The sequence below is a fragment of the Dromiciops gliroides genome, chromosome 1 (assembly GCF_019393635.1).
Source record: "Dromiciops gliroides isolate mDroGli1 chromosome 1, mDroGli1.pri, whole genome shotgun sequence".
NCBI lineage: Eukaryota > Metazoa > Chordata > Mammalia > Microbiotheria > Microbiotheriidae > Dromiciops > Dromiciops gliroides.
In genome coordinates this window covers 545,040,775-545,067,566 of record NC_057861.1, presented here as the reverse complement: position 1 = coordinate 545,067,566, position 26,792 = coordinate 545,040,775, and the positions used below count along the sequence as shown (strand labels likewise).

General features: G+C 38.6%; 1 protein-coding gene across 1 annotated transcript in view; it reads right to left on the bottom strand.

The window, feature by feature from the left end:
- The window catches only part of DNAH3 (dynein axonemal heavy chain 3), a 187,373-nt gene that overhangs the window by 92,853 nt on the left and 67,728 nt on the right, over positions 1-26,792 (bottom strand). The window contains 7 exon segments of the mRNA XM_043975895.1: positions 334-426; positions 6,476-6,677; positions 7,621-7,757; positions 8,396-8,575; positions 18,176-18,292; positions 20,651-20,765; positions 23,842-23,933. Of these exon segments, the coding sequence (XP_043831830.1) occupies positions 334-426; positions 6,476-6,677; positions 7,621-7,757; positions 8,396-8,575; positions 18,176-18,292; positions 20,651-20,765; positions 23,842-23,933 (936 nt within the window).

The following is a 26,792-nucleotide window of genomic DNA, read 5'->3' as shown; positions in this document are numbered from 1 at the left end:
TTTGGGTCAGTCACTTAACTTCTTTTTTTTTTTTTTTAAGTGAGGTGATTGGGGTTAAGTGACTTGCTCAGGGTCACACAGCTAGTAAGTGTTAAGTGTCTGAGACTGGACTTGAACTCAGGTACTCCTGACTCCAGGGCCAGTGCTCTATCCATTGCGCCATCTAGCTGCCCCATTCACTTAACTTCTTAATTAGACTTCCTTTTCCTTGACAGGAAAGTGAGTCCGGACTAGATGACTTTTGAAATTTCTTCCATTTCTATGTGTTAAATCTATGGATCCCACCAAAAGCTTAACTCTACCCGCCTTGGAGCATGCCCTAGACTGTTCTACCTCAGCATATGCATCAATCCCTCTTTTAAGCACATATCGGATACTGGAGAGCATCATCTGTTCCACCTGAAGAAGCCATTTTTCTACCATGCCCTGTAAGGGAAGAAACAAAGAGAAATGGGCAGTGAGCATAGCGGAATCAGAAGAGACTCCAGGAAAGACTTTGGGAAATGAACACTTCAGACATTAAGACATTAATCAGAGGGGCAGCTAGGTGGCGCAGTGGATAGAGCACTGGCCCTGGAGTCAGGAGGACCTGAGTTCAAATCCGACCTCAGACATTTAACACTTACTAGCTATGTGACCCTGGGCAAGTCACTTAACCCCAATTGCCTCACTTAAAAAAAAAAAAGAGAGACATTAATCAGACATTAAGCCCAAACTAGCTCCTCCCTTCCTTGAACCTGAAGCTGATTATTATTTGTTTTATTTATATTTTCAAAGTTCTTGTTTTCTTCCTCTCTTATATGCTTTATATCTGTCACATCATTTACTGTAATGTAAAGTAACTGTAACTATAAAGTGAAAGAATAAGGCTGAGCCAATGACATGTATTCATTTTTGTGAATGCTCTTAGGTGGATACTCTTGGACCTAGATCATTGGTTAGGGGCAGCTGGGTGGTACAGTGGATAGAGTGCCAGCCCTAGAGTTTTTGAGTTCAAATACAGCCTCAGATGTTTACTAGCTGTGTGACTCCAGGTAAGTCACTTAACCTTGTTTGCCTCAGTTTCCACTCCAATATCTTTGCCAAGAAAACCCCAAATAGGGTCATGAATAGTTGGACATGACTGAACTCAATGAACAATACATTGTCTCCCTGCTAACTCCAGGTTAGAGGAGTCCTAAATTCCAGAGGTGCTTCTGTCCTGGCACTAGAAGTAGCCAGGTAGTTAAGGGACTAGAGTGATGGACTAGAGTCAAGAAGACCTAAGTTTGGCCCCTACCTCAAAAAATTTTTAGCTCCATAGCCCCTATGAAAGTTCACTTAGTGTCTCTCAGCCTCAGTTTCCTCATCTGTAAAATGGAGATTACTATTGAAACTGCCTCCCAGGGTTGTTGTGACCAAAATGAAGTACTAGTTATTATTATTACTAGTTAAGTACATATGGAAAATAAGCAGCAGAAAAAAATCCACCCCGTGATAGTGTGTGTCTAAAAGGAGGGGTCTCCTTTCACTGAGTTGTCTCCTCTGAGTGACTACTTAACAGTGAAAGAGAAGAGATCATTGAGCTAACAAGTAGGTTATACCTCTAATAGTGAGGAAATGAAATCTACACTATCTTAATTCCAAGGGGGTAGTTGTTCTTCATAGAATTTCTCTATCAATTCATCCTCTGTTACCATGTAGTATATATAAGCTGCAATTATTTTCAAGGTCACCTTATAAATCCTTTGGCAGCTGGATGGGTCAGGGGATAGGGCAAGGGATATGGAGGTAGAAGGACCCGAGTTTAAATTCTGCCTCAGACACTTAATAGTTGTGTGACAAGTCACTTAATCTCAGGAAGCCTCAGTTTCCTAATCTGTAAAATGGGATAACAATAGCACCTACTTCCTAGGGTTATTGTGAAGATTAAATGATGTGACAGATATAAAGCATTTTGCAAACCTTACATACTATATAGATGCTTTAGTGGTAGTAGTAGTAATTATTAGTACTACAAAACATGATGATGGGATGTCCCATGAAATAATGTTTCTTATTGCCTTTGGGTATATAATAAAACCAATTCCAATGCCTTTTTTTCTTTTGCCTCTCCTAGATGTACCTGTGAGCCATCCTTTCCATTTAGCTTCAACTTCCTTCTTTTCTCTGGTACCATTTATAACAAGAACATTGAGATTGTTGTAATTCATCCTTCTTCCATCAAGAAGTCTGCTTGTGGGGCAGCTAGATGGCACAGTGGATAGAGCACCGGCCCTGGAGTCAGGAGTACCTGAGTTCAAATCCGGCCTCAGACACTTAACACTTACTAGCTGTGTGACCCTAGGCAAGTCACTTAACCCCAATTGCCTCACTAAAAAGAAAAAAAAAAAAGAAGTCTGCTTGTTAGTCATTGGACAAAGTTCTCACATTCAGAGTATAAATAGTCAAATTAAAGTTTGTTGGTATTGATATTGTTGTGATTCTTAATACCCTCTGCTCCATTTCCTAATATTCTGTTACCATCACTACAGAAATGGAAGGGGGCCACCTAAGACTGAGGGCCAGTCTTATTTTCCCCCATTTCATGGGTTATCATGGCCAAAATAATTGATCACCATGTGGCCAGTCTTCCTCTTCATAGTTAGCTAGCTTGATTCCTCAGGTAACAGATTTGGTCTGTTTCTGGGTCCATACTCAAAGCCTTTCTCAGTCTGGTAGAATGTTCTAAAGCTTACATTCTACTGGCATCGCATTTGAGAACCTCTATGCCATGATGAGACATTAGGACAGGATTTTGTGGAGGTGAGAAATATGAGGAAAAACATTCGAGGAAGGATGATTCAGGAAAAAGGGAAGAGACTTGGAACACAGGAACTCTATGCCTCCATATTATGAATACTTTAATAAAGAAAAGGATTGGGAGGTGCTGGAAGTAGTGAAAATGTTAAAGACTGAAGTAGATTCCATTTTAACAGATAGGAAAAGATTTGTTATTGATGTGGCTATTATTCCTGAATCAGACACCTGTGTACAGTCAGACCATTGAGTCATAGGAGCTAAGATAAGAATTAGTAAAAAGAAAGAAAAAAAGAAAAATAGCAGGAAAAAGGTATAGTGTACAATTAAAAGAACTTAACCCTGAACTATTTAAATCAATAACTGAAAATTTAAAAATGGGAAATAGACAAAAGAAATATCATTGACACCAAATAGAATGTTTTCCTCCAGAAGTTTAACTAATGTCAATTAATTGTCATAATAAGGAGACTGAAAGAGCTCAGAAAGCTCCTTAGGCAGCAATCAATTAACTTGTTGCTAGTTATAGAGATCTGGCTGCCAAAGGCAACAGTGTGTTAGAAGATCCGCAAAATCTTGTTTTTTTTTTTAAAAAAAGGATGGTGGATGATTACGAATAGTTTTGCCTTATAAAGCAGAGAGAAGCAGTAGAGGGCAAAATCAGTTTAAAGAAATTGTGGTAAGACATCCAACTACACAAAGTCATCTCAAGGGCATTTAAGGATAAAAATGAAGAAGGATCCCGAACAGAAGAAAAATGGAAAAAATTTGCAAAATTCATTATGACAAAATATGCTATAATCTTTTCTCCATCAAGGGCAATGGAACTATCATACTTGGATCCTAATTCCACTCTTCTGCTTAGAGAGGAGGGGAAAATGACCCAAAGCCAATAAAGATGAGAAAAGCAGCAGGATTCAACCAAGTGGATATAGAAAGATTTGCACTGGAGACAACACAGTTGTGAGGGCACTGGGGGCCAAAATATAATGTATCTGAAAGAGGGGAAGATAAAAGGTGTGGGGAAATGCTGTGCCCTATTGATACCAAAAAAGGTAATGGAGAAAACATCAGTGACCACTGACCTACATCCCTACTCTCCTTTCTCCATAAACTCTTTATGAGAGTCATCTCATAAAGGTCTCTGCAGTAGAGAAAAAATTTAAAAAAGTATAAAAAAAGGTTAGACCCTATTAATACTGAAAAAAGGTGACCAAGAAAATGTCAGTAACTACTGACAGATGCTGACTTTCTCATCTATATGAAACCTTTATAAGAGTCATCTGTACATGAATTGAAGGCATCTTTGATCAGGTTATTGTTAGGAAACAAGAAAACTTTCACAAGTGATATTTAACAGTGGACTGTATCTTTACTATTTCACAATGAACTGAAAGATTATAGAGAATTTAAGACCTTTTTGGTCTTCTTAGTTAATTATGAAAAAAAATAATTAAGACAAATGCCACCTTCCAAATTATCTGAATTTATACATTTTTATTTCATGCAAAGATACTGCCATTTAAGAAACCCCAAGTCCTCCAAATTCTATTTTAGACAAATTGAATTGTGCAATGGAAAAGGGAATGAGAAGAAACAAGGACAAAACCCCATATCTACCACTTCCTTCTTGGAGAACAAAACTGGTGGTTTTTATTTTCCGTTTTTGGTGGGCCATTATTTTTGCCATCTGACTGATGCAAAAATATACAAACAATTGTGTTTGGCACCTGGCTTTGTCAGGTCTGCTTTCTTTCCTAGTCTAGTGCCTAGGAGGAGCAAACTAGAGGTGGTGAAAGAGAAAACTGCCTAAGAGGCTGTTGTTCTATTGCAGAACCAAAACTTTGAACCTCTGCAATCTAGAATCAGCCTAGAAGTTGACTGTCTCTTCCTCTCCCCCCCCCCATCCCCACTTCCCAGTTTCTTTTCTTTTTTTTCTTTTTTATTTTTATGAGGCAATTGGGGTTAAGTGACTTGCCCAGGGTCACACAATTAGTAAGTGTCAAGGGTCTGAGGCCGGATTTGAACTCAGGTCCTCCTGAATTCAGGGCCGGTGCTCTATCCACTGTGCCACCTAGTTGCCCCTCACTTCCTAGTTTCAATGTAATAGGCTAGAGAGTAGGGAGAGATTGGGGCAGAGAGGTGAGAAAAACTGAGATGATGGGATTTGCTACTTGGTTCTCAAATCCCATAGAATTGAAACTCCTTCTCCACATTTGGGTTCTGGCCTAGGAGTTTGGAAAAAAATTTCTGTAACAACCTTTCCCAGTTCACTCATGAGTCTGTCCCACTTCCAGCCAAAATACAGACAAAAAAATAAAATGAAAATCCTTGGTGACTGGCATTTTCTCTTATTGTCTCCCATGCCTGGAATGCTCTCCCTCCTCATCTCTGACTCCTGGTTTCCCTTCCTTCCTTCAAGTTCCAGCTAAAATCCCATCTTTTAGATCAGGGATTCTTAAACTTTTTCCATTCACAACCCCTTTTCACCCAAGAAATTTTTTTTTTGTGAGGCAATTGGGGTTAAATGACTTGCCTAGGGTCACACAGCTAGTAAGTGTCAACTGTCTGAGGCTGGATTTGAACTCAGGTCCTTCTGAATCCAGGGCCAGTGCTCTATCCACTGTGCCACCTAGCTGCCCCTCACTTCCAAGTTTCAATGTAATAGGCTAGAGAGTAGGGAGAGATTGGGGCAGGGAGGTGAGAAGAGCTGAGATGATGGGATTTGCTACTTGGTTCTCAAATCCCATAGAGTTGAAACTCCTTCTCCAAATTTGGGATCTGGCCTAGGAGTTTGGAAAAAAATTTCAGTAACAACCTTTCCCAGTTCACTCATGAGTCTGTCCCATCTCCAGCCAAAATACAGACAAAAAATAAAATGAAAATCTTTGGTGACTGGCATTTTCTCTTATTGTCTCCCATGCCCAGAATGCTCTTCCTCCTCATCTCTGACTCCTGGTTTCCCTAGCTTCCTTCAAGTTCCAGCTAAACTCCCATCTTTTAGATCAGGGCTTCTTAAACTTTTTCCATTCGCAACCCCTTTTCACCCAAGAAATTTTTTTGTGAGGCAACTGGGGTTAAGTGACTTGCCTAGGGTCACACAGCTAGTAAGTGTAGAGTGTTTGAGGCTGGATTTGAACTCAGGTCCTCCTGAATCCAGGGCTGGTGCTCTATCCACTGCACCACCTAGCAGCCCCTACCCAAGAAATTTTTATGTGAACCTAGTTATATAGGTATATAAAATAGGTATACATAACCTTTGACTGTTGCCAAATTTTTCGCAACCCCCAGATTCGGTTTTATGACCCCATATGGGAGATGACCAACAGTTTAAGAAGCTAGGTTCTAGAGGAAGCCTTTCCCAGTTCCTCTTAATTCTAGTGCCTTCCCTCTGTGAATTATTTCCTATTTATCCTGTATATAGTGTATTTATATTTTCTTGTTGTCTTCCTCATTACATTATAAGCTACTCGAGGGCAGGCACTGTCTTTTGCCTCTTTTTGTATCCCCAGGGCTTAGTAAAGTGCCCAGCTTATAGTACATGCTTGACAAATGTCTTTTGACTGACTGGTTCCTTCTCAATTAGTATAGACTCTTTATGTGTAGCTCTTGTCAAAGTTATTATGAAAGTGCAACTGTTTATAAGTTCTTTTCATTCCCCCTATAGCCTCATGTAGGGAGAAGGGGCAAATGTTACCTTGGCTTGAAGTGGGTAGATTTTATCAGTGAAAGGAACTACTTCCTTCTCTGAGCTGATCATGCCCAAAATTTCCAGTTCTTCATTAAATTCAAGTTTTGCAATTCCCTCAAAGCACTTCTTCAGATGTGGTTGGACTCGGAGGGGATCCTTTGTTTCTGACAAGATCTCTAGCAACTCATCATTTGATAGGAAAAAGAACCTGTTACCAAAGAGAGAGATGGGAAATAAAATCTTCCTTCAGGGTCACAAGTTCCACAGAGGCTCTGCTCCCCAAATTGGGTGGTACTTTGGTACATCACAAAGACATCTTGTATATGTAGTGGCAACCTAGGTTTCCTCACTCCTTCCCTTTGACAATTTTAGATGGGGATCAAGTATGGATATGGCATTGGCCAAAATAGCACTTATGAGTAATGTGGTAGGGGTGCTTGTTATGGATTAAGAGATGATTGTATGGAAAGTGAAAAAGAGGGGACTTTCTCTTCCAGGATACATCCCAGCAAGTTCATGGAAAAACTAATAACTGAACATTGTTGAGAAACAATAAAGACTCATTTGAACAGGGAGGAGCTTACCATCTTAGAAAATGGCCAACAAGGCTACCTGATTCTTTTGAGTTCTACAAAAGACTATAATGTAGCCCGAAAGTTGCTCATGGGAGAGTTGTCCAATGGCCACAGTGATCTTGGAGGGACCAATTTCCCCATTTCCATGTAAAGATGAGGAAAGTTACCCTCCATAGTTTTATACCCTCCAACTTCCAAATCATGTACTGAACTATCAGGTGGAATGTAATTATAGTAATAATTAGAGAAGAAGAGCAGATAGAGAGCCTGCTTCAGAATCAGCAGGACCTGAGTTTAAGTTCTCACCTCAGATATATGTTTAGGGTATGATGCTGGGAAAGTCATTTAACTTCTCAGGACCTCAAGCAAGTCCTTTAGACACTAAATTTCAGAGCGCATGAAAACACACTCAACAAGTATATGTTCTATGAACTACAAGGGGAACTGAGGTGGTGAGTATGAATGTTGTAGTATAAACCTTCCTCTCTCCTGGAAATTAGGATTCAAACGCAATGACCTCTCAACTAATAGGGAATTGAAGCATGGGCTTCATTTAGGTTAGACAGCATGGTGTACCTGGGGAAAAACAATCTTTTCTTTTCCAAATAATCATTCAGCCCCTTCTGGATGTCCTCCAACAGAATGTTGGCTTCTCTGAGTTTCTCTAACATCTGTGGCTGATCTGTTGCTACAAGCACTCTGGCATCTTTTACCTAGAAAGAAGAGCCCAAAAAGTAAGATTAAGAGTCAAAGAAGTATCACTTCCCATGCCAGCACCAAAGCTGACCCGGAAGTCTCAGTATATGAGTCCTAATGATCTGCTACTGGGGGAATTTGTTTCAACTGTTGGACAGAGGTCTTCCAATCTGTAATATAACTTCCCAAATAATTTTACTCTTACAGCAAAACCAGGCAACTTAACTCCCTTGAGCCTAATCCCATACAAATGCACACCCAATTTAAGAAAACCTAATTTTTAAGAATATCTCTACATGATAAAATATTGATGGGGGGAGGAGAGAAGAGTTATTTATATTACGGAATGATTTATCACATACTTTTTTTTTTTTTTTTAGTGAGGCAATTGGGGTTAAGTGACTTGCCCAAGGTCACACAGCTAGTAAGTGTTAAGTGTCTGAAGCCAGATTTGAACTCAGGTAGTCCTGATTCCAGGGCCGGTGCTCTATCCACTGTGCCACCTAGCTGCCCCATCACATACTTTTTGCCAAAGTTTTTCTTCTGCAAACTTCTATAATACATTTATAAAACTGGATTTATAGAAATTCAGTCAAGCTACGACTTTCCAGGGACAAATAGCTATTAACAGACCTGAGGAGGGGCAAGTGCTTACCGCTTGGATCATAATGCCCTTCCAGTAACCATCGACAATTCCAAATTTCCTTCCTTCTTCTGGCATTTGTGCTATGATGTCCTCAGAACTAAAGATAGGCTCCAGGTACAACCATGTGGCCTGACACTTCAGCCAAGCATCTAAAATGTCCTGCATCTGGACTAGCTTTTCTTCCCATTTCTGTGAATACAACAATTGCCATTCTGAGTTATGGGCCCAGAGGCAGAACAAACAAGTCTCCAGGAAATGACCATGCCTTGATATGATACTTAACCAGGTGAAATACTTTTTAAAAACTACATTTTTATTTTGGCGCATTTAAAACTCTTTCCCCATCTCCTATAGTGTCTGTCTCCAGGGGTAATCATGAATTCCTTACCTTCATAGAAATTTCATTTTCAAAAATCAAATTAACCAGAGGTTTATCTATTTTATGGTTTTTTTTTTCATAAAACCAGCCCTTAGTTTTATTTGTTAATTCAATAGTTTTCTTACTTTTAATTTTATTAATCTCTCCTTTGATTTTCATAATTTCTAATTTGGTATTTAATTGGGGATTTAAAATTTGTTCTTTTTTAGCTTTTTAAAATTGCATGCTCAATTCATTGATCTGCTGTTTCTCTATTTTATTCATGTAAGCATTTAGAGATATAAAATTTTCCCTAAGAACTGCTTTGGCTTCATCCCATAAATTTTGGTATGTTGTCTCATTGTTGTCATTCTCCTTGATAAAATTATTGTCTCTATTATTTGTTGTCTAACTCACTTATTCTTCAGGATTAAATTATTTCATTTCCAATTAACTTTTGGTCTATTGATAACCCTTTGTTACATGTAATATTTATTGCATCGTGATCTGAAAGGATGCATTTTATATTTCTGGCTTTCTGCATTTGATTGTGAGGTTTTAATGCCCTAATACATGATCAGTTTTTGTGTGGGTACCATGTATCACAAAAAAAGGTATATTTCTTTCTATCCCCATTCAATTTTCTCCAGGGGTTTATCATATCTATCTTTTCTAGAATTCTATTCACCTCCTCAATTTTTTTCTTGTTTACTTTGTGTTTAGATTTATCTAGTTCTGAGGGGATTCATAGGAATTTCATGAAGCTGGAAGGGACCTCAGAGATTATCTGGTCCAACCTTTTCATTTTATAGATGATAATTAACACCTCACATTTCTAGCACTTGGAAGTTTGCAAAGTACTTTCCTCACAACCACAGAAAAACTTAAAACTATTATTATCTTCATTTCATAGAGAAGGAAACTGATTTTGAGAGATTCAATGACTTCCCTAAAATTACATAACCAGTAAATAAAAGAGCCAAGATTCAAATGCAAACTTTTCCTGACTTCAAGCCCTTTACTCTTTCCATTATATTATATTTCCTCTCAGATGAGGGAACTGAAGTGACTCACCCAAGTCCACACAAATATTAAATGACAGAACTGAAATCTGAATCCAGATTGACTTCTTCCTCTCACTACTTTGGAATTTCAAGCTCATTAAAATTTTAATTGGCCTTTAAAATATTAATAAGTTTTGGTAAACTAATTACCAAGAAATTATTTATTGATTAAAGTATATTATATATTGTAATTATATATGTTATGATAATAACATATTATATTATTATAATTATATAACTGTGATTTATTATTAAAATTACTTATTAATAAATTAATAAAATACTAATTGATCATTCAAATGAGGTGCTTATTGTAATATTCCATCTAGTATACAAAGCTTAGATTTTGTACTGGATTTTAAGGGGTCTTTGCCCTTCCCTTTATGAATTTTTAAGAATATATTATAATGGAATAGAATAATTTAAAAACAGATTATGGAGGTCTTACAACTTTGATGAACTTTCCACAAGTGTGCTGGTACTGATAACATCAACCTGTGAGAGAAAACATGGTGCAAGTAGGAAGAGGACAGGTCTTAGTGTTGGAGAGATCTGGGTTCATGTCCTTCTGATATGCACATGCTGTATGAGCCTGTGCAGGTTCCAACTTCTTAGTGCTCTGTAAAAACCTTTATAAGACTGTAAGTTACAGAAGAGTTGTAGAGATTTTCCTGTAGAGGGAATTTATATACCAGGAGTCTCCTAGACAGATAGACTTAGTCTGAACCAACAATAATGACAATAATTCATACTCTTTTGTTTGTTTGTTTGTTTGTTTGTTTTTAAGTGAGGCAATAGGGGTTAAGTGACTTGCCCAAGGTCACACAGCTAGTAAGTGTCTGAGGCCGGATTTGAACTCAGGTACTCCTGAATCCAGGGCCGGTGTTCTAACCACTGCACCATCTAGCTGCCCTAATTCATACTCTTTTAGCTAACATTTATATAGCACTTACTACATGCTATTGGTTGTTGTTGAGTCATTTCAGTCATGTCCAACTCTATATGACCCCATTTGGAGTTTTCTTGGTAGAGATAATGGAGTGGTTTGCCATTTCCTTCTCCAGCTCATTTTACAGATGAGGAAATTGAGGCAAACAGGGTTAAGTGACTTGTCCAGGGTCACACAGATAGTAAGTGTCTGAGGCCAGATTTGAACTGAGGTCTGCCTGACAACAGGCCTGGCACTCTATCCACCGTACCACCTAACCTCTTCCATGAACACTTTACAATTTACAAAATGCCATGAAATAAATAATGCAAACATTATAACCATTTTACAGAAGACAAAAAGAAGTTATTTTCCCTGGTCCTATAGGTGGCAAATCACAGACCAGGAATTAAATGTAGTTTTTTCTAGGAAATCATAGGATCACGGATTTAGAGCTAGAAGGGATATTAAAGTCATCTATCTAACCCTCTTATTTTATCAATAAGAAAACAGGCCCAGAAAAATTAAGTAACTTGCTCAAGGTAAAGAATGGCAAAGCTTGAATTGAAACTTGGCTCCCCTAACTCTGGATCCAGTAATCTTTCCACAACATTCCTTTTTCCATTACATCAATAGGACCATGCTACTATGGTGTAAGATTTATAGTCTGGTCCCAAATTCTGCTGTAGCATATCAAATTAACTAATATTTACCCAGTGTTTCCTATGGAAACAAATTGTATTGATTAAAATGTCTGTGCCGGTGTGGCTTTGATGCTATTTCTGGTATTACTTTTTTTGTGGAAACATCAACATACAAAAAAATCTAATAGAAAAAACAAGCCTGTGCTGAACAATGCAATTTCCTTATAAAAAAGACACAATCCAGGGCTGTTACTGTTTCTTTCAAGCACATCACTCATTGAGTCCTGCCAGGCACAGGTAGGCAGTTCAACCATTACCACCACCCCCTTTTTGGTCTGTGTCTTCAACGGTACAGGGAGCTTTTGGCGTTATACTTCCAGCAGGGATTTAAAGAGTAGTGTTGGGGCAGCTAGGTGGCATAGTGGATAGAGCATTGGCCCTGGATTCAGGAGGATCTCAGTTCAAATCTGGCCTCAGACACTTGACACTTACTAGCTGTGTGACCCTGGGCAAGTCACTTAACCCCAATTGCCTCACCAAAAAAACTTTTTTAAAATTTTTTTAAAAAGAGTAGTGTTAATAATGATGTGAAGTCTTGGGCAAGAAACTGAAGACCACTGGGCACAGGTTACATTTTCCTCACTGTTACCCAGTGACGAGAAAGGAAAAAGAAGAAAAAATGTATTCTGGGAAATTAACAGCTGCCTAAGAAGGTGGTATCTGTGAATGAGATTTAGACTTTTGAACTGTGGCTTAAAATATAGGGGTGAAAAGTATACCTAACAAAGGTAGGTGAGAATGTATTTGCTGGGTGTCTTGCAAATCTAAGCAAAAGGGCTTTAAACTAAAGTGGATGGGATGGAGCTACTTGTGTATATATTTCCCCAAGTTAGATACCATAGAGCATAGCTACAAAGAAGGAAAAATAGCAGCTGAGCTACCCAGAAGTTTTCACAGAGACAAAGTCTACAAAAACAGCTAGCAGTAAAATCCATAGCTTCAAATATCTGTACCCAAGTGTTCAAAGTTTATACTACAAACAAGAGCAATGAGAGTGCAAGGGGGTAAATTTGACTTCACATGTATCACTGAGACTTGGTGGAATGAAAAACATGGACCCTGGCTCTAGATAGGCACATCTTATTCAAAAGAACCAGAATAAGTAAAAAGGGGGCAGGCGTAGAGGAAGAAAGGAAGGAAGGAAGGAAGGAAACAAACATTTGTTAAGTGTCTACTATGTGCCAAACACTGTGCTAAGTGCTCTACAAATAGAATCTCATTGGACCCTTACAACAAAACTGTTAAGTGATTATTACCCTCATTTTATAGTTGAAGAAACTGGGGCAAACAGAGGCTAAGTGACTAGCCCAGGCTCACACAACTAGTAAGTTTATGAGGCCAGATTTGAACTCACTTCTCCTAATTCTAGGTCCAGTACTCTATTCACTGTACCACCCAGTTGCTTTTATTAAGAAGGTATACTTATTATGTGAGGAAATCCACATAATATCCTATGGCTGAAGCATGATGGAAATATTTGGGTAAATATCAATGGAGGGATAAAGAGATGTGATTTTTGTCATTAGAGTATACTATAAACTATATAGAAAGAGGAAATAGATAAAAGTTTGGAAAGTAGGTCACAAGTCTGGCACAGGAGTGTGGTATAATTATGAAGGGAACTTGAATTATCTAGATATCTGTAGGAACTCTCTTGCCTCAGTGATCACTTTATCCTCTAAAAGGTATAAGAACCAACAAGCAGGAAATTCTTTTAAGGATATCTCACTAACAGAGAGGAATTAGTTACTGGTGTGGAAATGATGAGACCTGAGGTAGGGGTAGGAGAAGTGACCACTCCCTCCTATAGTTTGTAAAAGGAGAGAAATTCCAGGCATAGTCCAACATGCATTCAAGATTTTTTTGAAAGTAGAATTTAGAGGAAGGATAGGTTGTACTCCATGGACTAAAATGCTTCAGAAGAAGGGCTTACTCAAGAATAAATTTTGAAGACAAAAATGGAAACAATTCCAATAAAGAGGGGGGAAAAGGGATTTATCAATCAGTCAATAAACATTTATTAAGTGCCTACTATGCGCCAGGAACTGTGCTAAGTGATAGGGATACAAAAAAAGGCAAAAGACAGTCCCTGCCCTCAAGGAGCTTGCAGTCTAATGGAAACAACAGGCAAAACAATGGACAGAGATATCACCAACCAAGTTTGAGTTTTTTTAAAAAAAGACTTTATAGAGACCAGCCATATTACTAAGGATAAATATAATAGTATGGCACAGTTTTGTAAAAAGTGTCAGGAGTAGTAATAATGGGACTGAATTAAAGCTGTTGGAGGAACCTAAGGACAACAAAAAGTGTTTGGGTTTTGGTGGGAGTTTTTTAAAAGTTCATTGGGAAGGGGCAGCTAGGTGCCGCAGTAGATAAAGCACCAGCCCTGGATTCAGGAAGACCTGACTTCAAATCTGGCCTTAGACACTTGACACTTACTAGCTGTGTGACCCTGGGCAAGTCACTTAACCCTCATTGTCCCACCAAAAAAAAAAAAAGAAAGAAAGAAAAAGAAAAGAAAAAAGAAAAAAGTTCATTGGGAGAAAAAGGAAGAGCAAAGAAGAGATAGGACCTTTGTTCTGGGGTGGATGGGATGACAACTGACAACAGAGAGAAAGTAGAGCCATTCATTTCTAATTTTGCTTCTGTTTTCTCTGCCAAGGAGAAAGACAGTTGTGCTGAAAATGACTCAACAGCAATGACTAATAGGGAGTTGATATCCAAGATAAGTATGGAGATAGAAAGAGATCAACTAGTTGCCTTTGATGAACCCCTAGCCTATGTAAGCCACATTCTTGGGTAGTGAAAGAACTGGCATATATAACCCACTAAGTCCCTATCAGTGATATAATAAAGGTCATGGAAAATAGGAAAGGAACTTCAATATTGGTTGGGGGAAAATGTCTTGATTATTAAAGAAAAAGGAAGGGGGAAAGAAAATAAGTCTGCAAACTATAGGCTTGACTTTGATCCTAGGAAAAATTCCAGAACAGATCCATAAAGAGATGATTGGGAAATGATTAGAAAAGGAAGCAGGGATTATAAAGTTTATCACAGTTTCAGCAATAACAGGTCATGCCAGACCAACTCTATTTCCCTTCTTTTTTTGACAGGATTACTGCCCTAGAAGATAAAGGGAAGGCCATAGATATAGTTTACTCTAGATTTTAGCAAAGCTTTTAAAGTTTCTTACTATTCTCTTGGAGAAAATGGAGACATGGACTAGATGATAATATATTGAGTTGGATTCAGAATTGGTTGGATGAATGGATTCTAAGGGATCCATAATAATGTGGCAGGAGGTCTCCAGTGGAGTACTCCAGGGGTCTGTATTTGGCTCTGTTCTGCTGAACATTTTTATCGATGGCTCAGATAGAGGCATAGATAACATGTTCATCATATGTGTAGATGATGCTAAGCTAGGAATCTGGATAATTGAATTAGGATACAAAGAGATCTTGAAAGGCTGAATCCAATGAGATGAAATTTAGTGGGGATAAATGTTTAAACTCTCATTCTTGGTTATGCAAAATCAACTCTGTAATGACAAGATAAGGGAGGTAATGGTTAGACAGCAATTATTTGTATAACTATCTGGGGCTTTTCATATACTTCAAGATCCATGTGAGCCAGCAGAATGATGTAGCAATCCAAAATTTTTAGGCTGCATTAAAAAGAGCACAGTTTCCAAGAATAGGGAAGTGATAGTCCCACTGAACCCTGCCCTCCTAAAACTCCTTCACATTCAGTGCTGGGGACCAGAGCTTTGAAGGACATTGATAATCTGGAGAATGTCCAAAGAAAGGGAAACCCAGATGGCCAAGGGCTTCAAATTTATGCTATATGACAATCAGTTGGAGGAAGTAAGGATATTTAGCCTAAAGAAGAGAAAACTTGGGCGGCTAGGTGGTGCAGTGGATAAAGCACTGGCCATGGATTCAGGAGTACCTAAGTTCAAATCCAGCCTCAGACACTTGACACTTACTAGCTGTGTGACCCTGGGCAAGTCACTTAACCCCCATTGCCCAGCAAAAAAAAAAAAAAAAGAAGAAGAAGAGAAAACTTGTGGGGGTGTGGGGGGTAATAATGGGGAAGTGGGGTGTGACAGATGTTTTCAAGGATTTGAAGGGTTATCTGGGGGAGGAAGGCTTAGACTTGTTTTGCTCTGTTTGGCTCCAGAGGGCAGAAACAAAAATGGATGAAAGTTGTCAAGGGGGAAATTTGGGCTCAAGGTCAGGAAAAATTTTCTATTATAGAGGAGACTTTCTTCCGTATAGGTTGGACTCAAGGGCCCAGAGGTCTCTTCCAACTCTCAAATTCTGTGATTCTGTGACTCTGTGGAAATTCCCTACACAGATGTAGATTAGCGATTCATATATAACTTAGATTGAAAAGAGTTTCTTGAGGCCATTTCAGGTTGAATAACTTCGACATAATCACCAAACCGGTATGAGTCAAAAACAGGGCTTGAACCTCTATCCTCAGGACCCTAAGGTTAAGGGTAGGATCAAATGAGATAATCTGTGTAATTCTGTTGTTGTTCATTCATGTCCCGACTCTTCACGACCTCATTCGGGGTTTTCTTAGCAAAGATTTTGGAGTGATTTGCCATTTCCTTTTCTTTCTTTTCCTTTCTTTCTTTCTTTCTTTCTTTCTTTCTTTCTTTCTTTCTTTCTTTCTTTCTTTCTTTCTTTCTTTCTTTCTTTCTTTCTTTCTTTCTTCCTTCCTTCCTTCCTTCCTTCCTTCCTTCCTTCCTTCCTTCCTTCCTTCCTTCCTTCCTTCCTTCCTTCCTTCCTTCCTTCCTTCCTTCCTTCCTTCCTTCTTTCTTTCTTTCTTTCTTTCTTTCTTTCTTTCCAGGGCAATGGGGGTTAAGTGACTTGCCCAGGGTCACCCAGCTAGTAAGTGTCAAGTGTCTGAGGCCAGATTTGAACTCAGGTACTCCTGAATCCAGGGCCAGTGCTTTATCCACTGTGCCACCTAGCCGCCCCCGCCATTTCCTTTTCCAGCTCATTTTACAGATTAGGAAACTGAGGCAAACAGGGTTAAGTGACTTGTCCAGGATCACCGGGCTAGTAAGTGTCTGAGGCCAGATTTCAATTCAGGAAGATGAGTCTTCATGACTCTAGGCCTGAACCTCTTTGCACTGAGCCACCAAGTTGTGACATCAGTATAAAGTGCTTTGCAAAGTTAAAGCACTAGATAAAAAAGTATTATTATTCGGGGGAAGGCACCACTTGTGATTTCCCCTATAAATACAGATCTACAACTGTTCTACAACTGAAGATAACCTTAGAGAGTTGGCTGGGGACACTGAAATCTTAAGTAACTTAACCAGAGTCCCACAGTTATGTGTCAGAGGTAAGACTTAAAGTCAGGTCTTCTTGATTACTCCATTGCACCATTCTACTTCCTATTTCTTATTAATTTCAAGTTTCTCCCTAAAGACAAGCAGAGATTTTGGTCAGGACTGGATGAGCACTTTCTCTTCCGTGTGCATGTGTCTATACTTTATGCTTTGGTGTTGGGAGAAGAAAAGGAGAGGATGGAAAGGGACGCCATGTCCAATAGTTTTTGGGAGGTCTTGAATCATCATTCTAGCTTAGCATAGTGCCTGGCAGACAGTAGGCACTTAATAAATGTCTACCGATTGATTCTGCATGGACATTTTACATTTATTTCCTTTTTATAATTTTTTTTTTTTTTTTTAGTGAGGCAATTGGGGTTAAGTGACTTGCCCAGGGCCACACAGCTAGTAAGTGTTAAGTGTCTGAAGCCGGATTTGAACTCAGGTATTCCTGACTTCAGGGTCAGTGCTCTATCTATGGCGCCACCTAGCTGCCCCATGCTTGGTTAACTGAAAGCCTATTTTCTGTTCATATTAACCTCCCCTGACTCATGGAATAATAGTTTTAAGAAAAGACTTTGACATTCCAGAGATAAAGAACCAAATGAGAAGAAGGGAATATAGCATTTGTAAAGCCTCCCAAAAAGATTTTGTGGAAAATTTTCCCTGACTTGGGTCTTTGTAACATGCAAATCTCTTTCTCTCAATTAACTCATTGTGACTTTTAAAAAATGTAGCCAGGTCATATAAGATTTTGCAAACTCAGTGTTTAATTTAGAACCTTACTTAGTTTACCTATAGAGTCTATTTGACTAAGTTTGTTTTGTTAGGGGGTATATGGGATTATGATTCTGTTTATTTTTTTCAACTTTTATGATATTAAAGGAAGCATGGGATTATGGATCTTTTTTTAACTTTTATAGTCTAAAATATATAAGATTACAACATGCAAAAGAATTATCTCTCTGCCATAATTTTGTCTATAAAAAGCCTCTTTAGAATCCCAATCTTTGTTCAGGGTTAATTTTTCTGAAGTCTGAATCTGTGCTTATGCAAAAATAAAACTTAGGGTTTTACCTCTATAATTTCTGTGTTGTAGTAGATTTATTTAGGCAGCAGTAACCTACTATATGAACTCAGAAAAGGGATTATTTCTCCCACAATGATTAGTTAACTTGCTGATTCCTTTTCACAGGAAACCATATTTCTTGGAAGAGAGAGAGACAGAGAGAGAGAGAGAGAGAGAGAGAGAGAGAGAGAGAGAGAGAGAGAGAGAGAGAGAGAGCGTGCAAGAGGATAGTTAACTGAAGCAGCTGAGTCTATGGGAGTTTGGTACGTTAGAGGAAGAACTCAGATTACTTAGAAAGAATCCAACCACATCCTCTTACCCGAGCTTCAGTTTCTATTGGTTTGATGAAAGGTGACCCACACATAGTCTGTGTCTTTATCACATGATCATCAAGTAATAGCTGAATGTCATCAATTGCACATAGGATATTCATGTCCTGCAAATACAAAGATTCCCCCCCCCCAATTCTAATTAAGGATATTGCAAGAACAAAATGCTCAATATGGTCATTCATGTTAATAACAATAACAATAACAATGTCAAAAGTAGATTTGGGGAGAGAATGTCACTGACTCTATTTTGTGCTATATTTGCTGTTATTGTGTAGATTACTAAATTTCTTCTTCTATATCTCCCTTCCCCTAATCACTTTGAGGCTTTAGAAGAAAACTCAGAATTTTGAATAGTTCCCAGGAACTCACTCATTTTTTGTAATCCTATCTAATAAGATACACACACACACACACACACACACACACACACACACACACACGCAGGCACACACCTACTCACCCAGGTAGAGTAGGAGCTTAACAAATGAAAATAACTGGCTGAGTTTTCTTTTTTCTAGTGTAAATGGCTATGCTAAAGAATTTGTAAAAGTTTAAACATGCTTTTTCTTGTGCTAAAAATGTACCTTTCTCCACCTAGATGCCCTATCTGGTCTTACCCCAAACTCTCTGAGTCATGTAATGTGCTTGGCACTATGCTTAGCACTTTCTTATTATTATCTCATTTGTTCCTCCCAACAACCCTGCAAGGTAGGTGCTATTAACATTCCATTTTACAGATGAAGAAACCGAGGCAGAGAGAGGTTAAATGACTTGCCCAGGGTTTTACAGCTAGGAAGTATCCAAGGTAGAATTTGAACTCAGATCTTCCAGATTGAGCCCTGTTCTTTATCCACTGTACCATCTAGCTGATGATAAGAAATACTCTGGCTCTGTTTCTTCTATCAGTGGGACAGGAACCTATTTCTGTTGCATATAATCAGTATGTCCTGGTATAATGGAACTTTTATTCTCCTGCTTGAAAATAGATTTTAAGTGATTAATTTTTCCATCCCCACCCCCCATGATGATCAGAGCATAAATATATACACAGAGGTCACAGCTAATCCAATGAGATAATGCATTTGAAAGCACTTGGAAAAATACAAAGTGCTATAAAAATATAAGGGATTATCACTATCATTAATCATCTGTTCTAGTGCTCAACAAATGTGAATTTTGAAAGATGGGTGTGCATACACACAGGAACATCTCTATTTGGGTAGGAAGCCAGGAAAAATCAAGTATTCTCCCCACTTTTCTTTCCTTTCAATATTTGTATACAGGTAAAATCAACTCAAGCACTTGTTAAGCACAAAAAAGACATTGCCTTCAGGGAACTTATATTCTACTAATAAAGTTAAAATGAACATCAAGAACATTTTTAAAGTAGGAAACTGGGCACAAAAAGGCAAAAAACATGCCATTTGGGGATATTTCTGAAGGGAAAGAGATAATTTTCCATCCTCATCTTTCTCACCTCTCCCCTACAGCTTTGTCTTGGTAAGGGTGGAAAGTTCAGGGGTCAATTACATGTGTACATGTGCACATGAACATAAATAGATGAACCTCAAGCTATAATGAAGCTCCCCCCCAAAGGTGATAACCAGTCCTCACCTGCCACAAACTAGTGATAACCCAGAATGTCCAGAATATAGTATTGTTTAGTTTTAAATGACTTAATGATAATATTAATGATAACTAACATTTATTTAAATACTGCCTATGTGCTGGGTTACTGTGTCAAGTAACTTACAAATGTTATGAGATCGCTCCTGGATAAACCAGGAGTACCAGAGGATCACAGATTTTAGAAATGTCAATCTAGATATAGAATAGAGTTGGACTAGAAGAAATCTAGTCCGACCACTCATTTTATAGATGAGTGACTTGCCCAAGGTTATACAATTATCAGGTAACAGAGTCAGGATTAGAACTCAGGTCCATTGACTCTACATCTAGAGCTCTTTCTGCCATGTGTGTATGCAGCTTCCTTTGATAGCTCCCCTGAGAGAACATGGGCTCTTTCAGCATAGGAATTTTTTTTTAGTTTTGTTTTTTATGATACTAGAACTTATATTTTATAATTATATTATAATAGAAATAATATAATATAAATTATATTATAATTACAATATATAAGATAATATAGATTATATTATAATTCTATTATAGTATAATTTATATTATATTAGGTGGGTACTTGATAGATACTTGTTGATCAACTAGTTGTACCATGCTCTCTCTGGCTCCTTTATATTCACTAAGTTTCTTGTTCTTTTTCTATAGACCTTCAAGTTTTAACAACTCACTGTCTGACAGGTAGACGGTTAGAATATGAAATAAGATGTGCTTTAATGTTCAAAACTTAACAGGGAAGTGATTGTGGCTTGGTTCTTTCTCCCTTCCTGTCTCCCTCATCATGTCTATAAAAACATCACGGTCAGAATGTCTTACTAGCTTACCGTGTCCCTGTATTTTGAAAAGTTAAAAACCATGTTGGCCCATTCAGATTTCATTTTATCCATGTTTTTCTCCAGGGAATATTCCTTACTGGCTGCTGCGCTAATAGGCTCAAGTCTAAATGGAAAAAAGAAAAAGAAACAAGCCAGAAGAGGTGTTTTAGCACAGCTTTGAAGAGATTCAGAAAGCCATTGGCCTTATTAACCCCATCTTTGACCCACCAGGGAGCACATGCCCTTTATTGAAGCTATCAAGGTCTTTAAAATGATGTCTCCTGGCAGAGAAAATACAAGGATCCAAAGAAGTACCAGGTCTTACAGCCATTTTCCATTTTTATTTCCTGGCCAAGCTCAAAAAGCTAATTAATGACAGACCTAGAACCAAACCCCACATCTCCTGTATCCATCTACTGCTCTTTCTGTTATATTCTTTTGCATCTCATCTCCAGACTTTGCTGGGGGGAGGGTGAATAATCATTACTGTTTCTGTAGCTTACAGGGAATTATAAATGACAGGTACCAAGGTTCTAGGGTGGGCCGAGGGACAACTGTTTTATGTTAAAGCTGTTTTATGTCAGAAAACAGGACTATGAACTCTCACTTATCCATAATACTAATGAATGGAATCAGTGATGCAGAGAACCTCAAACAACCGTTAATCCAAACAACATCATCAGATTTCCTTTTCTAATTAGGGCTTACTGAGGATAATACCAAAATGAATTTTTTTTTTCCCTGAGCACACTTGGATTAAGAGAGGGTGGCAGCCAGCCCAGGAGTGTGTTCAAAGCCAGAGAAAGCCAGTTTGGGATAAAAATGTCAACACAAAGAATTAATAAGGCAGATTATTTCCCACACAGATAACTGTGTTAATTACATAAAGATGAACAAAAGAAATCTTATGGGAAGAGCAGGAATGCTATCATTCCCTTTTTAATAAGGGAGAAAACAGAAGGTCTGGGTTCGAGATTCACCCAATCTTTGCAAACAGTAGGTGTTTAATGTTTATTGACTTGCAGGAAGATTTATAAACAATGATAATTATAGTTAACATTTATATAGTACTTTAAGGTTTGCAAAGCATTTTACATGGATTAACTCATTTGGTCCTCACGACAACCTTATAGGTAGGTGTAATCATTAGCCTTATTTTTGTTGTTGTTTAGTCTTTTCAGTAGTGCTCAACTATTTATGACCCCATTTTCTTGTCATTTCCTTCTCCACCTCATTTTACAGATGAGGAAACTGAGGCCAACAGGGTTAAGAGACTTGCTCAGGGTCTCACAGCTAGTAAGTGTTTGAGGCCATATTTGAACTCAGGTCCTCCTGACTATAGGCCCAACACTCTATTTACTATAACACTAGCTGCCCCAGTCTCATTTTACAGATGAAGAATCAAAGGCTGAGGTTCAAGGTTCAAGGTTGCCCAGATTCAAGATATGAAATTAAATATTCCTGAGGACAAGCTAATATAATATACACTCTTGCTAATATACCAAGCCAGCGGTCCTAATTCTGAGACCACAAACTTACCAGACCTGGGAAGCCTGTGAAACAGGCTAAATTTGTGTGCTCATAACCAAACTTTCCACCACCCTTTTCCCTCAAGTGCCTAACTCCTCATTTTGCCCTAGGCCTCTCCCTATGTGGAAGGCCTAAACAACTAAAGAGTGACTCAGCATTCAAACCTAGCAGCTTTTAATAGGTTAGACGAGTAATATAAACTTATACTAAAGTCTCACCTCTCCCAGTAAGCAAAGTTCCTTTACTCACTGCTTTTCCAAATGAATCCATTATCTTATAGACTCTTAAAAACTACTAAGAATGAGAATTTCAAATTCTGACAGATACTGAGGGTGGGGGAATAAGGGAAAATCCAGAGGGTGCAGATAATTTTAAGTAATACTCTGGAGAAGTATGGGGTGAGCCTTGAATCCAACCGGGAGGACCACTGTCTGCAATTCGTGTCCTAAATGTTCTGCCATTCATAGCCCTGAGTAATATGTGGTAGAAAAAACCAAGAGAGTGGCATCAATTATGGAGAAAAGTCAATATTTTAAAATATCAGGTATAGTTGGAAGAACATTGGACTTAAGAGGCAGAAAACTGTTTCAAATCCCAATTCAACCAATTTCTCTGAATTCCCTCATCTTTAAAATGAGAATAATAACTATTTAACCCATAGGGTTGTTGTGGGGATCAATAAGGTTCTGTACAATGTTCTCTAATTAGAAAGTGAAATAGAACTTTGAATTTGAGAGTTAGAAGATAGGGCAGCTAGGTGGCACAGTGGATAGAGCACAGGCCCTGGATTCAAGAGGACCTGAGTTCAAATCCGGATTCAGGTACTTTACACACTTACTAGCTGTATAACCCTGGGCAAGTCACTTAACCCCAATTGCCTCACCAAAAAAATAAAAATAAAAAGAAGATAGAGTACCAGTCTAATAAGTAGTAAATTACCTTGGGCCTCTCTGAGCCTCAGTTTTCTCACTTATAAAATGGGAACAATGATGCTTTCCCCTAGCCTACCTTTTAGGTTTGTTGTAAGAAAAATGCTGGTGCTATAAAAATGACTTCAGTTCAGTAAACATTATTGGTTCCTACTAGGTACTGTTAGGTACTGTTAGTCACAAGGAACCCCAAAACAAAACTAAACAGTCACTGCTCCCAAGGAATGTATATTCTTGGACCTAGGGAATTGGAGGTCAGGGCAACATTTCAGAGATAAGTAAATGCAGAGTCATTTAGCTTCCCTAGTCTTAAATTTCCTTATTTGTACAAATAATCTAGAAGGTTCTTTTCAACTCTAAATTCTACGATTTATTATTTCATTCCTGAAACAGGTGGCATGGGGTATTTGAAGGCAGAAGGGAAATTCAGAAATATCCCACTTTTCATTTTAAGGGATTTTCATTTTTAATTGGGGGTGGGGTGGCGATTGTTTTTCATTGTCTCATCTCAATATCTCAATCATATATTTACAGCTGGTAATTAATACTTTGTTAACCGCTAATGATCCAACATGAACCTTATTAAAAATATGAAAGAAGTTTAAGCTAAATGTAAAAAAAGAAAGAAAAGAAAAGAGAGGAAGGAAGGAAGGAAAAAAGGAAACGCACAGATAAATGGCATCTCACAATTCTTTTTGCTCTATGAAGACAATCATCTAAAGGAAGAGTTCAATCACTTACTTATCAGTAAACTTGCCGATCCCAAATTCCAGCATGTTTAAAAGACAAGTTGTTTCATCTGGTTTTATTTCAGTGCCCACTATTTCACTGATCTAAAATAAAGGAAGAAAACAGATTAGATCACAGTAACAAGAGCTAACACTGAGCACTTCTTATAATACTTGGAAGGCTTCCAGCATGAAGCTCAGTCATGTCCAACTCTTCTTAAACCCTTCTGGGGTTTTCTTAGCAAGGATACTGGAGTGATGGCCAGGATCACATAGCTAGTTGATTGGTTGTTGTCCTTCGTTCTTGAAGATGACAAGAATAACATCACTATGTTGGGGGCACATACAATGTGTCTGACTGTAGTTGATCGGACCAGTATGAACTCAGAAGGCTGTACCACAAGACAGGCACAAATGGTTCATGCGCATAAGTGTCTGAGAACAGATTTGAACTCAGGAAGATAAGTCTTCCTGACTCTAGGACTCCATCCATTGTGCCATCTAGCTACCCTGCAGCATAAAGATCTGAGGTAGGATCAAATCCTACCTCTGAAGCTTACTAGTTCTGTGACCTTGTACCTGTGACCTCTGTGACCTTGTTTATTAACTTCTCTATGTCTCAGGCAACTCCCTAAGACTTATCTAAATTTGCTACCTCTTCTGGTAGCAGAATTGTTTTCCCCACAAAAGGTTATGTTTAAGGTTTGGAAAGTTATGTATGTTACTTCATCATGACAACCTTGTAAGGTTGGTCCTACAGATGAGAACACTGAGGTCAAGAGTTTAAGTGACTTGACTATGGAACATATATTTAGTAAGTGTTAAAGAGAGAATTAAAAACCAATTCTTTCCTCATACCAAGTCTAGGCCTATTCTCCATACACCAAAAGGATTTTTCATGAGATGAGGCCAGAAGGTAACCTATATGGTTTGTTTTAAGGCAATGGGAATTGCACCAACACCACTATCTCATATGCACAAATATTTCCTTCTCCAAGTTCTGTAGCATGGAATTGTGCCTTTAGAGGTTCATGCTGGTGGCTTAAGTACTGTCTTCTCCAGATTCCTCTTTTACAATATAAGTTTTCCTGTGAGGGGCATCACACTGGCAAAAAATGGAGTCAATGAGTTGAATGTTCAGTAAGAGTAGGGACTTGCGGGGGGCAGCTATGGGGTGCAGGGGATAAAGCACCAGCCCTGGATTCAGGAGGACCTAAGTTCAAATCCAGCCTCAGACACTTGATACTTACTAGCTGTGTGACCTTGGGCAAGTCACTTAACCCTCATTGCCCTGCAAAACAAACAAACAAACAAACAAAAAGAGTAGGAACTTGGAGAAACCTGAGAGCCCTTGCAGCAGGTAGGAAATGGGGAAAATGGGGGGAAGGGATGCAGGTCACATCATGGGGAGAGACAGGGCAGGGAAAAAGACCATAACAAAGCAATCACCAAAGACACACATCAGGATTTCACAATTTTTCCAGAATTTGGGTAGATATGGTAGAACCAAAGAAGGTTGGGTCAGAAGGGATCTTAGAAATCCTCTCTATCCACCCTCCTCATTTTATAGGTAAAGAAAATTAGGGCCTAGAAAGACTTGACTTGCCCCAAATTACCTAGTACCAAATTGTCCAATCACCTTATTTATTTTTTCTTTTTTGGTGAGGCAATTGGGGTTAAGTGACTTGCCTAGGGTCACACAGCTAGTAAGTGTTAAGTGTCTGAGGCTGTATTTGAACTCAGGTCCTCCTGACTTCAGGGCCGGTGCTCTATCCACTGCGCCACCTAGCTGCCCCTCAATCACCTTATTTTTGAAGCACTCAAGAGCAAGAAATCAGGTTGCCTTAGCATTTCTCATTCCCTGTGTCTCATATTAACTATCTTCAGGAATGTTAACATGTATAGAGAGTTTTAAGGTTTGCAAAAGGATTTTTGACTTGATCTTTATAATAATGGTGTAAGGTAGATGCTCTTATCACCACTTTACAAATAAAGAAACTGAGCCTTAGAGAGATTAAGTGACTTGGTCACACATCTAATAAATATCCAAAGCAGGATTGGTTGGTGGCTCCAAGTTCAGAACTCTAACCACTATACCATCTGTCTTCTGCATTTCTCAAACCAAAGGGTCAGGTAGAAACAATATAGTGACTTCCTTTAGTCACATAGGAAGCTTTCTTCTGCTCTGCTCTACCCCCTCCACCCCTCCCCTCCCCAGCCCCCCCAGACCAAATTCCTTATTGAAACAAAGAGGAAAGTTAAGCTAGAACCCACTCTCTCACCACCTCAGCTTATCCTTCCTCTTTTAAAACCAGATAATGACAACATCAAAGTCCTCATTGGAAACCCAAGCAGCCTTTTGCTTCATATCCTAAACATAGGGCATGAAGCTTTCCCACACTAGCTAGGGTCTCCATCAGGCATGGATTCAAGATAGTTCTTATAGGAGGCAGCCAATCATCAGAGAGGATCTACTGTAGCTGAATGAGACCTCAAAAGGTCCTGTAATCCAACCCCCTCATTTTACAGATTAAAAACAAAAAGAAAAACAACTGAGACCTAGAGAAGTTAAGTGACTTAAGGTCATACACATAATAAGCACCAGATGTGGTGTTTGAATCTACATCTCTTGATGCCTGAGTCAGTGTTTCTTCTACTTTTCAACAAGCATTTATCGAGTACTATGTGTGAGAAAATAATGGGTTTGGGGACACCCAGAGGCCCCACCAGCTTGAGGATTATATTAAAATTGATTAGATTGACTTTGCTGATTGACTCACTTGGATTTAACTTGATTGGAACCACACCTACCTGAAGACCTGGCCCTCAGGGGGTGTGTTCTCTGAACTCTGACCTTAGCATGTTCTGCTCATGGACTGCCCTCAAGTCCAGTGAACTGATGGATTTGGGTGATGCTAGCTAATTAACTTGAAGCAGTGTGTAAGGACTACCTCTCTTCCGGAC